At 42.1% G+C, this 13471-nt stretch overlaps 1 protein-coding gene across 14 annotated transcripts in view; it reads right to left on the bottom strand.

The window, feature by feature from the left end:
- Positions 1 to 13471, bottom strand: part of CADPS2 (calcium dependent secretion activator 2) — a 385311-nt gene that overhangs the window by 142212 nt on the left and 229628 nt on the right. For all 14 annotated transcript variants that reach the window (XM_077338372.1, XM_077338377.1, XM_077338370.1 and 11 more), the window contains exons 14-15: positions 8836 to 8937; positions 3954 to 4017 (exon numbers count right to left, since the gene is read on the bottom strand). In XM_077338372.1, coding sequence (XP_077194487.1) covers positions 3954 to 4017; positions 8836 to 8937 — 166 coding nt within the window. The remainder of the gene's footprint in view (positions 1 to 3953; positions 4018 to 8835; positions 8938 to 13471) is intronic.

Genomic DNA, 13471 nt, shown 5'->3' with positions numbered 1-13471 from the left:
TTTTTTTTGGTTTCCATGATTCCTCTTGTCAGCCCCCTCTTCTTATCCTCCATAATAGCATTTTCTCCATTCTAGGTGCTTTGCTAAACAGCAAAATTCAGGCACCCATCCCACTCAACTTTTTAACTCCATGAATTGCCATGTTGAAGCTATGTAAGTATATAAGGGAGATAAATAACAGAATCACAGAATCATAGAGTTGGAAAGAGCCATACAGGCCATCCAGTCCAACCCCCCGCTCAATGGAGGATCAGCCCAAAGCATCCTAAAGCATCCAAGAAAAGTGTGTCTCCAACCTTTGCTTGAAGACTGCCAGTAAGGGGGAGCTCACCACCTCCTTAGGCAGCCTATTCCACTGCTGAACTACTCTGACTGTGAATTCCCCCCCCCCTAATATCTAGCCTATATCGTTGTACTTGTAGTTTAAACCCATTACTGCACATCCTTTCCTCTGCAGCCAACAGGAACAGCATCCTGCCCTCCTCCAAGTGACAACCTTTCAAATACTTAAAGAGGGCTATCATGTCCCCTCTCAACCTCCTTTTCTCCAGGCTTTTCTTCATTCCCAAGTCCCTCAACCTATCTTCATAGGGCTTGGTCCATTGGCCCCAGATCATCTTCGTCGCTCTCCTCTGTACCCTTTACATTTTATCTATGTCCTTCTTGAAGTGAGGCCTCCAGAACTGCACACAGTACTCCAGGTGTGGTCTGACTAGTGCCTTATACAATGGGACTATGACATCTTGTGATTTTGATCTGATGCCCCTGTTGATACAGCCCAAAATGGCATTTGCCTTTTTTACCGCTGCATCACACTGCCTGCTCATGATTAGCTTACAATCCACAAGTACCCCAAGGTCTCGTTCACACACAGTGTTACCTAGAAGCGTATCCCCCATCCAGTAGGCATACTTTTCATTTTCTGACCCAGATGCAGAACTTTACACTTATCTTTATTAAATTAGCATCTTGTTCTCATTTGCCCATTTTTCCATTGTGTTCAGATCTCATTGAACTCTGTCTCTATCATCTGCAAACTTGATGAGTAGTCCCTCCACCCCTTTATCTAGCTCATTAAATATGTTAAAAAGTACCGGACCGAGCCCCGAGGTACCCAGCTACTTACCTCCCTCCAGTCTGATGAAACACCATTGACAACAACTCTTTGAGTGCGGTTCTCTAACCAATGCCCTATCCTCCTGACTATCTGAAAATCCAGATTGCAGTCCTTCAACTTATCCATCGGAACATCATGGGGAACCTTGTCAAAAGCTTTACTAAAATCCAAGTAAATGACATCAACCGAATTTCCACGATCTAGCAAACCTGTTACTTGGTCAAAAAAGGAAAGCAGGTTGGTTTGACAGGACCTGTTGGAGACAAATCCATGCTGACTTCCTTGGATCACCAAATTGTCCTCCATACGTAATGGAGGAAATATGCTCTTAGAAGATATATCTTATGTTAGTTGTGTCAGTTTATCTGCATCTACAATCACCAGGAATGTTGAAGAACTAAGAGAAGAGCTGCATATGTCACTGTTTCTCAAGGCAAACAGTTTTGATTTTTTTCCCCCTTTGGCATTAGATGAGAGCAATGACCTTATAGACACTGCTCATCTACTAATTTTTATCAGGGGGATAGATTACAACATCAGAATTACAGAAGAGTTTGAAAAGCACTACAACTGCAGAAAATGTATTATTGAAGGTGCGTAAATCAGTCAAAAATCTTGGTCTGAGTTGGGAAAAGCATCACAACTGATGGTGTAAGAAATATGGTGGGAAGTAAAACTGGTGTAGTTGCAAAAATCAGTGAAGGGATATTGAAATTAAATGGTACACTTGCCATGCAATTTCACTACATCATCCATCAGCAAGCCTTGTGTAGTAAGATTTTTCAGTGAGCAGGTGTGATATGTATCATTGTATCCATCATTAATTACATCAGACATCATGGTCTTGCTCATTGTCAGTTTCAAAATTTTCTCTCAGAGATTGCTGTAGAATTTGGGGATGCATTATACCATGCAGAAGTAAGGTGGCTTAGCAGAGGCAAAGTCCTCAAATATTTTTTTAGTCTTCACCATGAAATAAATGTCTTTCTTAAGAAGAAAGGAAAAGGTCAAGAAGCACTTTCTGACTCTGAATGGATTTTTGATTTGGCTTCCTTAACAGCTATTACAAAAGCATCTGAACACACTGAATCTAAGGTTGCAGGGGAAAGGAAAGCTTGTGTGTGACATGTATACTGAACTGAAAGCTTTTGAAACAAAACTAAACATTTTTGTGAAGCAAGTTAGCTAAAGTAACTTTCAAAACTTCTCATGTTGCAATGGACTAAAATTTGAGAAGGATGGGAATTTACAATTCAGTGTTGAAAGACACATCAAAGCACTAAACCTATTGCAGGTAGAATTTCAGAACAGATTCACTGATTGTTATAAGCCTGGAAAGAAAATAAGAATGTTTCAGAATCCAGTTGAAGTAGCACCAGAAGAATCAAATAACTTCTTTTAGATGGAAATAATGTTTTTTGCAAGCCAGTGATCATCTCAGAGACATTTACAAAGTAAATAGTCTGTTAGATTTCTATTCTGGTCTATCTGATAAATTTATCAACCTAAAAAAATTTGCTGCAGGCATATTCACAGTTGTTGGCACCACATACATCTGTGAACAAACCCTTTCCAAGATGAAAATTGTGAAATAAAAGTGTAGGGCAAGGCTTACAGATGAACATTTACGCGACATTTTAAGAGTGTCTTTCACAAACCTTGACTTGGACATCCATGCCTTTGCTAACAGAAAACAGCCACAAAAATCACACTGACTAGGTAAGCATATATAGCTAAATAAAAGAATCCCACAATAGAATATTGTTCCAAAATTGATTGCATTGAAGTTAACATTTTTTCAAAAATTTTTACCTTTGAATGTTTATTTTTGATCTAAATAAATAGGTTAATAATTTTGTTACATTTTGGTTTAAGATGTAGCCCTCTTTAGGCAATGGGAACACTAATGCAACCCCCATGTGCCAAAAAATTGTGGACCCCTGCCATAGACTACACAGACAGTAATGCAAGGAGGAACTTTGCCAGAAAGTTTTTATTATTTTGTGTTATGAAGGCTCTAATATCTCTTCACGGGTGGCTATAACAATACTAAACATAAATAAATTAATGTATTGCTCAATTTGGTTCATCCTTCAGGAGCTTCCTAATGACAATATCTACATACAAGGCTATAGTTGTGTTGCATCTTCACATAAACCCTTTGGAATACAGGATTAAACATATCCATTCTAGAGCCTGGACAAGAGACAACAGGAGGAACTCTCCAAAGTCATTGCTAGACTTCAGTCTATGCCTCTTAGGACCAAATCTAAACTGATCAGCCACTGGACTGCATTGTTCTTTATGATTACACAAAAGTTTGGAACACAGTAGGAAAAAAATGCAACTGTTCCCATGGTAATTTGCAAAGTGTAATATATGCAATTAAAAACAAAGCCCTCTATTCCTCTGACAAATATATTTAGAGTTATTCCTTAAATTCTCTCTTTATGCTTCAAGGTGTATTGAAATAGGTCAAATTATTTTTAGAAAGCAAGCGGAAACTTTGAACTTTGTGTATTGCCACATACTTGCAGAGAGAAGCAAGCTTATTATCAGGAGTGCAGTTTTAAAGGTTAAAAAAAAAAGAAAAAAAGAAAAAAACGTTAATTCTTTTCATTATAAATTCCCCAATATAAACAGAACTGTAAGGATACCCATCCTGTTGTCTTAAACCCCCTCACAACAGTCAAAATATAGGAATCAAGTTCTGCTCAGTTTTCTTTAAATAGGTGTTTTCAATACACCCAGAAGAAAAATTGTTAAAAATAAAGCACCAAAGCAAAAGAGTACTAAAAACACACATTTCCTCCAAAGTGAAATAAAACTCACATACCCTTTCAAGTAATGAAAGTGTAGCTTTTAAAGCTCCTTCTGGACGCCCAAAAGGGAAACAGTACCTTAAAAGATGCCAAAAATACACTTTATTAGATGAATCAGCATGAAGAACATGAGCTATATTAATTATTTTCAACTTAGAGATGAAATTATATAAAGTAGCTATAGAAAACGATTCAACTAAGGCAGCAAAGTATAGTCAATCAAGTTCCCTGTAACTCTTTCTGATCAACTACAAAGTAACAAATGTATTTACAACACAAGCTTCTCAAAAGGACCAGTTTTTACACGGTTTCAGGGTTACCCAGATAAGTGGTTGGCTTTATACTTTTTATCTTGCTGGAATTCTTGCACTGCCAGTTAGGTTGCTAGGCATTTTCTAGCTGCTTTGAGGATCCATGGGTTGGCTGTACATTATGAATAATTTTATTATTCTGCTTTCTGTTGTGCATATTTGTGCTAACTGGCTATGTAGTATTTCAGATAGTTTAGTGATTCTAACAAATAATAAAACTTGTGTGGTAATTATAGATTATGTGGTTAATCTAGTCAGGGTAGTCCTTACAGAATCCCTCACAGAAGACAGAATCCCTAACAGAATCCCTCACAGTGTCTTGCATAGATCAGTGGTTTGACTCAGTATAAAGAAAACTTCATGTAAACTATATAGGTTCTATACAACAAATGTATAATACCCCAGAGCTTTATCTTCTCTCTCAACCTATTTGGGGAAACCCTAGTTTGATTACAAAAGAGGCTCACTAAAAAGCCCCAAAAGACTGACCTGGAGTTGCTGCTGCAGGAAAGAGCGCAGCAAGGACACGCAGGATGGGAGGAGAATCCCATTCCCAGCAGCCCCTTGGGGCTAAAATTGCGCGTGCGTGTGATTTAGAAGGGGCGGAGCCGGGCAGCCGCCTTATTAGGAGCAGCACAATGCTGTTCTTCCCACACCTGCGGCCCTGGGCGGTGGGATCAGACTGCTAGGCCAGCTGCCTTTGCGACACTTGAGGAGCCTCTTCAGATAATTTTTATTTTGGCGACGGGGGTTTTAAAATCGGGAGTGGGAAGAGAAGCGGACACATGGCACGGCAATTAAAAAACAATTAGACGTTGCCACACGCGTTGCCTTCCCTCCTACCCCCACCCTCAACCCCAGTTAGCAAGGGGCACAAGAGGGGTTTGCAAGGGGAGAGGCGATCAGGGGAGAAAACGGTGGGAAGGAATGGCTGGCATTCCTCCCATGGATGCTAAGGGGGGGATGCGGCGAGCTCATCAACGGCCGCTGGCTCACACGGGGACTACGGGACGTGCAGTGCTTTAAGGTGCATAGCGAGTGCAGCAGCCTCTTCTGATGCAGCAAACGGGGCAGATGGTGGTTCAGGGGGGGGTTGACTTACCCCTCACACAATGCTAAAGCAAAAAAGGAACAAAACCCAACCTTAACAGGTAGGAACTCAAAAGTTGAGCTGAACAATAAAAATAATTTAAACTTGTTAATTATTTATTATAGTGCACAATTAAAAACAGAATAAAAACTTCTTTAAAACTATACTGAACTAACAGCACATAGAACCAAGGAACAAACGCGTTTCGACCCTTCCGGGTCTTCCTCAGTGTTCAAGATTATGATGATACACTCTATATAGTAATATACCTATATAGAACTCTCTATAATGTGTAGCAGAATGGTTGAGTGGGATCTGTAATGTGTAAATTTTATCCTTTATGGAAACCAATTCCTATGTTATGTCCCTAAAGTCACCACTCTTCACTATCATTAAGTTCTGTACTCAGAGTGTAATCTCATGTGCGTCAGAAAAATAATGAAAAGCCAATAGAAAGACTAATTACTCTTTTTTCCAGTTGTCTTTTCCAGTAGTCACAAGAGATACAGAGAGTTCCATAAACAGCTTCCATCATGAACAGCTATTACAGAGTTCACACCTCAAAACATTAGCTTGAGTGTTTACCTGTGGCCTAGCAAATGATCTTTGAACTGCAAAATTGCCAAATACTACTGAAATTATAACAGTTAGATCTGATTGATAATCTGTACTGGAAACCCATGATAGCACTCTAACAGCATTATTAATCCTTCTTAATAGTCAATGTTATATTCTCATGCCTGTTAGTGGGGTTGTAAAATGGGGCCATACACAGAAAAGAGTTGCTATATGTTTGGGTGACTCCATAGGAATGCAGAAAACTAGCATGCAAACTGGAACAATGTCCTTTTCTTCCCTTAAAATGGCCACATGGACGCTAAGAAGAAAAAGAAGAGTTGGTTCTTATATGCCGCTTTTCTCTACCCAAAGGAGGCTCAAAGCGTCTTACAGTTGCCTTCCCTTTCCTCTTCCCACAACAGACACCCTGTGAGGTGGGTGAGGCTGAGAGCCCTGATATCACTGCTCAGTCAGAATAGCTTTATCAGTGCTGTGGTAAGCCCAGCTGGCTGCATGTGGGAGAACGCAGAATCAAACCCGACTCGCCAGATTAGAAGCCCGCACTCCTAACTACACCAAGCTGGCTCTCTAAACATGATCACTGCCCTCCACGAGTCATGGAACATTGAGGACAGTTCAAAATCAGATGAATGTGACAAAAGGAAAGAGAACATTAGGGGAAAGATGGAGAAACTGGCTTGACTGATCACCTAACCATCAAAATAACCTGAGAGGGAAGGATAGGGCCTGGGGATACATTTTGTGAAGTGTACATTCCCTCTAATCCTAATTCTGCCACAGGCCTGATCGTGGTGCTATAACTTTAAGGGTTTGGAGCACATTAAAGAGAACATGTTGGTAAAGTAATTAATTAGGAGCAGAAGAAAAGCCATTACTCCAGTTCGAATAACTTCCACACATCGCTGGGACTTTATTGACAAGTTTGTAGCATCTTGTAATAGGCAGGATAAGTCAAGGTGAAGGGATGCATGTTGCATTCCCCAATACAGATGACCTCTCTCCATTTCCCCATAAGCATGTGTATGTGGGGATAAGGTAAGAGAATCTGTATGTACATTAAAGAAACAATCAAAGCAATGGCACTTCAGTGCTGGCCTGTGAGGTTCAGGCACTGAGGAGCAGGGCACTATTCTATCCCCAGAGATCAGCTGTTTTGTGCTGTTATGATGGAGAGAGGGTAAATTTCCTAAACAGAATGATCCCTAACACGTGTCAAAGACCTCTCCCCTCCGGTTTGTATTCTTAAATAGAAGAAGAAGAAGAGTTGGTTCTTATATGCCGGTTTTCCGTACCCGAAGGAGGCTCAAAGTGGCTTACAGGCCTTCCCATTCCTCTCCCCACAACAGACACCCTGTGGGGTGGGTGAGGCTGAGAGAGCCCTGATATCACTGCTTGGTCAGAACAGTTTTATCAGTGCCGTGGCGAGCCCAAGGTCATCCAGCTGGTTGCATGTGGGGGAGCGCAGAATCAAACCCGGCATGCCAGATTAGAAGTCCACACTCCTAACCACTACACCAAACTGGCTCTCAAATAAACACATATACAGTATTTGCTGGCGTATAAGACTACTTCCCCCCCCTGAAAAACATGCCTCCAAGTGGGGGGGTCGTCCTATACGCCGGGTGCACTTCAGATGGGATAGACATAGCTGCCCATAGTAGCCTCTCAATGCCCGCCCACCTCATTCTACATTCCATCCAGTATCGCGTGGTATCCAATGCGGCCACGGCGGGTCATCAGCATGGCTGTGGCGAGCATCAGCAGTGAGACAGGGGTGCCAGCCTTTTCGGCATGACCGGCCCATTCTGCTCAGCAGGAAGCAGCAGCGCTCCGGCCCGCCCCTTGTCTACGCAGAGCTCGCGTAGTGCCAGTCACAGGGAAATGCAGGGGTGGGCCAGAGGCGCTGCGGTCGCGCTGTGGCCATACAATAGTGACAATGACCGGTACTGTAATGTAATGTAACAAATTCTATATTTTGAGTGGAAATGTTAGGGGGTCGTTTTATACGCCCAGTTGTCTTATGCGCCGGCAAATACCGTTTGTGTGTGTGTATAACAGCCTTCAGTTCTATGTTGTATGTTGATTCATTCCATGTATACAACATGTTGTATGTAAACTGCCCTGGGCGGTATAGAAATCAAATAAATAAATAAATAAGTCAATAGAACTTTTCCCTAAGCAAATATGTGAAACCTAAGGATGTTAATGCTTAATGATTTTTATTTCAGGAATGTAAATGGACATGCTTTTAACAGCATATGTCAGTTGGAATATTGTAGATCAAATGGTCATATTTGGGGAGCTCTGCTCCAGGGGTTCCTCAGAGGAAGCCCTCTCCATGTGCTCCCAATATTTAATGCTAGGCAACTAGTTGTGAGGAACAGGGCCTTGTCTGTAGTAGCTAGGGTGGCTAAGTTAGCCCTCCCCCCTCTCATGCAGCCAAAGGACAGACTCTTCAGAATTATCCAGAGAGCCAAGATATTTAATTTTGGCTCATTCTGCTGTTAAAATCTTAAAGCATGGGGTTAATATATGATATAACCAGTTTCTGTGAATGTATGAAGCTGGGGCAATACAGGCAGCAACCAATGAATTGATCTTGAGACTCCTGAAGGACTTGTATCAAAGCCTGTTTTTCTGGGCTAAGAAAGAATGGCAGAGTGCCAGTATTTTTTCCTGACTACTGTGAGGTGAAATGACCTTAACACATAAACTGAAGTTGATGCTACAGGGCTTAATAAGAAGAGTTTTTCAAGGAGAAGATTCCAACTAGCAAGGGGTAGCTTGTACAACATGATTTCATTCTGGTCACCCATGTGGATGTCATTGCAAGAAACAATGAACCAAGTTTTGACTGTTCCCTGGTTATCTTATACAGCCATATCTGTCAAACCGGCAGAATGCAAACGAACTCACCTGAAGTGACTTATCTGGTTTTCTAAAAGGGAAGCAAGCCTTTCCTTAATATCTTCAAACCTCTTTTTTTCTTCAATGGTTACCGTTCCAATTCCATCAGGCCTAAAATTAAAGATCAAAAAAACTTTTTTTCTTTTTAAAGAAGTAATCTCCAGTTATGTCTGCCACTTATATAATACATTTTCTTCACTCACTGCAGAAAATCTTCTATGTATAAGTGATATTTGTAAACTGTCTTTTCACATATTAATTCCAACATTAAAACTCCCCAAGACTTGTAAAAATGTGCACCTTGTTTTCCACAGCACTCTGCTCAAATAAACCCTGCCTCCCAACCAGGAGCACCCAGCACCTTATGCCCCAATTCCTATGTTTGTTGATGAGCACGTGCTCTACAAAGTGGCCAAGATTCTGGACTGTCGAACCCATAGGGGTCAGCTTCAGTACCTTGTGGACTGGAAGGAGTTCCCAGAGGGGGAAAGGGAATGGGTTGATGTGTGGGCTCCCAGGCTGATCCAGGATTTTCATGAGTGCTACCCTGACAAGCTAGCTCTGGATAGGTGGGGGAGGAGAATACCATGACAAAGGGGGAGAGGAACTCTTCATGTGAGGTCCTCTCCCTGTCAAATTAGCAATTATTTGGAATTCAGCTCCTCTTTGAAGAATGGATATAGTGAGAAGATCTGAGCAGGAAAAAAAGAATACCTCCATTACTCTCTTTCTTCCATATTCAAACTCAGCAAGATTTTGAATAGTAGTAATCATATGGATTCATACAATCCATGGTCTCAATACAGCATTTGCTGTCTGGGTGTAGCATTTTGTATCATCAAAGAATGTTAAACTCCCACTCTATAGCACAGATCTCAGCATGTGGGGGGGGGCAACTTTCAAAATGTTTAGTAGGTACTGCAAGACCATTTTATTTGCCAGAGTATTTAATTGGTACAGATTACAATTATCTTGTATAAATGAAGAGGTTATTTGGAGTTTTATTTTATTCTAGATGTTTTAAATTGTGACCAGTAAGCCATGAGGGCAGGTAGGATATATTTTATAAATAGACTAGAATGATCGTGGCAAGCAACAGGCACTAGGGCAGATCTGTGGGGTGGAGGAAGGGACTGAAGGGTAGGCCAGCTCACGGTAAAGCCGCAGAAGGGTCAGTAAGGGCTAGTCCCAGGTGTTGGGGGAGGGTATTGGTGTGGGGTGGAGGTGGCGGGCAGGTCTGTGCTCATTGGGGTGCCTGCGAGAAGTCACAGTGGCGGCCGTGGTGGTAGTGGCAGGTGGTAGGGTGGTGTTCTGGGGTAAAGGGTCACACAACATAGGCGAGTCCCCGGAGGCAAGGCCACCCAGGAAGGCTGACAGTTTAATGGGGGGAGTTTTTGGAATGTGCAGGAGGGTGGGGCACAGCTCTCCCAGCGAGCGGGGCTTGGAGACTCTGGGCAAGAGTAATGGTGGACAAACAAGGTGAACAGCACAGGAACTGCCGTGGCTTGGGCAGAGGGGGTGTTTGGCAGGACATGGCCCTGCTGGGGCATTTGTCGCAGTGCGGTCTCATGGCCAACAAGACTTGGCTGCCCTTTCTGCCTTCAGGGCTGGGGAAAGGAGAGCGTCTGGACGATGCCCTCAGTTGCATGCCTGGCATGCCTTACCTGTGCTTGGTGGGCTGTAAAGGTGGCCAGAGAGATTGGAGGGTGGAGTGGCTGCAGCTAGCGAGGGGCTGCATGGCTCCTAAGTACTCGGGAAGTACCCCTGCATGGCGGGTGGTACAACTGTCATGGAGGGTGGCCCGAGGCTGTCCATGGTGGGCCGTGAGCATGGCTGGTCTGAGCAGCGGCCCAGCCAGGGTGCCTCATGTTCGCTTGCCTAGGTGGCCAGGCTGTGTCTGGCCACAAGGCTTCCAGAGCGCCACACGGCCGCCTCGCAGGGGTGGGTCTTCTAGAGACTGGCCAAATCAGGGGGTGCTCAGCTTTGCTGGCCATGCCCTGATCTGCCCGCAGAGCGATCCGGATGGAGATGGAGGCTGGACACGCTCGACCCAATATGGCTCTGCGCTTTTATATATAAGAGAGCCACTAAATGTTGATAAAAGTTCCTCAGTAATCTTCACAACAACCCTATCAGGTCAACCAATATTTAACTCATAATGCCAATGAATGAACTGGGGGAAAAGGACAGCAGCTTGGTTAGGACCATCTTGTGAGATGAGCTCATAACCAAGTTTACACAGTTGCCCAGGTATCAAATACGATCACTCATTAGCCTACAGTATACTCTGCTGTAAATATAGTTCTGAGTTTCTAATAATATTAATACTGTCAAAAGGGTCAGGAAAGATTAACCAGATGAAATATAATCTAAATGTTTTAGTTATCATGAACAAAGTATAAGACACAGCGATCACTTGATCATGACTTGATTTGCTGCAACAATAAGCACATAAGCATTTCCCCTCTTCTCTCTAATAATTTCTTCTTGTGACCTGTCAGGTGAGGGAGGTAAACATGCTTTCTTCTTTAAAAAATAATTTCAAGGACAGCAATAACATCAGACACAGCAAAGATATGTACATCAACTGCCTCTTTTATAAATATAAAGTGAAAGAATGGTTAAGTTCTCTTATCTCTTCCAATGAATGCCATGACACTTTACCTCAGAGTTCTGACAGATGGAACGTGCTTAAATTCAGGCACATTTCTGTCTGATTTCATTGTCAGGAGAGATTGCACTCTGCAGTGATAAAGCAAATAAGCCTGTCATATTAAACTTCACTAGGGCATGTCATGGATGTGACAGAAGAGAGCCAGAGGACCTGATGATGACAAGTGAGAAAGGTGAGGCAGGAGAATGTCACCATCTGTCAACCTACAATAAGAAAAAAAATGCTACATCCACACAGGAGATCTCACTACCTGTCATGTCACTACCTGGGTTTGTTGTCGTACAAAGCTCTACTGACAACACCTATGACTTTAGAATAACTTGATCCATTTGCAGAGGTTATACAGTGTCCTGTATAGAGACATCTAGAGAAGGTGGCATCGTAGGAAACCAGCAGGAGCCAATTCTCAAATGAAATGTATGAATCTTGCCCAGGGTGAAAGGTACATTTCTAGAATTGTGAGGCATAATGTTTAACATGGTACTTCCAAGGAGATACAGCAGATAGGGAGGCTTTGTGCCCCTTGCTGTGCTATCTTTACTGCTTCTGAAAGGATATGATCCCCAGGAAGGAAGAGAACCCCTCCAGCGATGAAACTATTCATGGCAAGATAGCAACCTGACCCTCCCTCCCCCAATGTCAGTTGAGGAGTGTTGGAAAGAAAATAATTTATTGCTGTACATTCATTTCTCCCTTCTTTCATGGCTTTGTATCTAACTGTTGCTTCAGTATGTGACTGAAGTCAAAAAGTTCCTGATGTTCTTCAGAATTCTCCCTCCCCCATTTTTATTCTTCTTAGCAATAGACAGGTGTTTGTCATCCAGAACATTTTGTTGACTTAGGACGCTTGAGAACAGACAACAATGAGGTTATGCTTGCAACAAGTACTCAGTCTTCTGGCTATGCTATTAGGAAGTGAACCATCAGGATAGAGATGCCATATGGGCTGTAGGGAGTGGACATGCCTGAGATGAATCCTCGTTTTTCTTCCAAAACTGGAAGTAGCATTAGGTAGCAAACAAATTATCTTCAGGATTAGTGATAAGCACTACAATACCATAAACCCAGCTATACATTTACAAACAGAAACATGGGTAGTTTAATCAGTGCTGTGTTATAACTCTAATTTTTATCATAGGATGGCTTTCTGGAATAATTCTCCTCCATACTCTGGTCTTCCCTCTTCAAGTTAGTCAAGTATCTTATAGTTCAACAGCTATGTATTCCCTCCTTTTTTCTCCCACAAGGAATAATTTTAAACATAAAAGAAGAAATTATAATGTTTGTGGTCAGAGGCTTTATTTGATTCTTGCGAGATGGTTTCCACATTTATTATCCATTTGAAGAATGTTCAATACATCAGCTTCCTCCAAAGAAAAGGAGTGAGACACCTAATGGCGGCGGGGGGGAGGCTTTTGTCAATTCAGCCTGACTCTCAGCAGGGGGAAAAAGTCACTTTGCACTTCATGTATTTCCCACCAACATCATTTCAGAAAGAAAGGTACAAAATGGGAAGTCGCAGCATGACTAGATACAAAATGAGAAGATGAGGAAGAAAACAATAGCTCCTTTTCTGTATTTTCTCTACCTTCACTTAACCTCCACTGTTTAGATTGTCAATTCTATCTTGTACTTACATAATTAGCCCATTACATGTGTTTTTAAATTTATAAAGCTAAGAATGAGGACAGCACTGAGAAGCTATATTAGATCTGCTGCTTGTGATACTAAATAATGGCTGTGTCTCAGAAACACCAAGTAGGAAATAAATATGCAAGTCAAAAAGTAGGGCTGAACTTCATGGACCCATTCTATGAAGAATGCCACCGGAATCAAAAGTGGCTCCCCTCCTTCAATTATTGTTTTAAACAACATTGCAAAAGGACTGCAAAGCTGATTGTTTTATGATCTCAGATACTTTGTGACCATCAACTGGCAAGGATCCAGTATTCTCACTCTAAAATGACTTCA

Source organism: Paroedura picta, chromosome 5 (assembly GCF_049243985.1).
Source record: "Paroedura picta isolate Pp20150507F chromosome 5, Ppicta_v3.0, whole genome shotgun sequence".
NCBI lineage: Eukaryota > Metazoa > Chordata > Lepidosauria > Squamata > Gekkonidae > Paroedura > Paroedura picta.
Note: the sequence above shows the minus strand (reverse complement) of the source record. Positions and strands in the feature narration are given on the sequence as shown.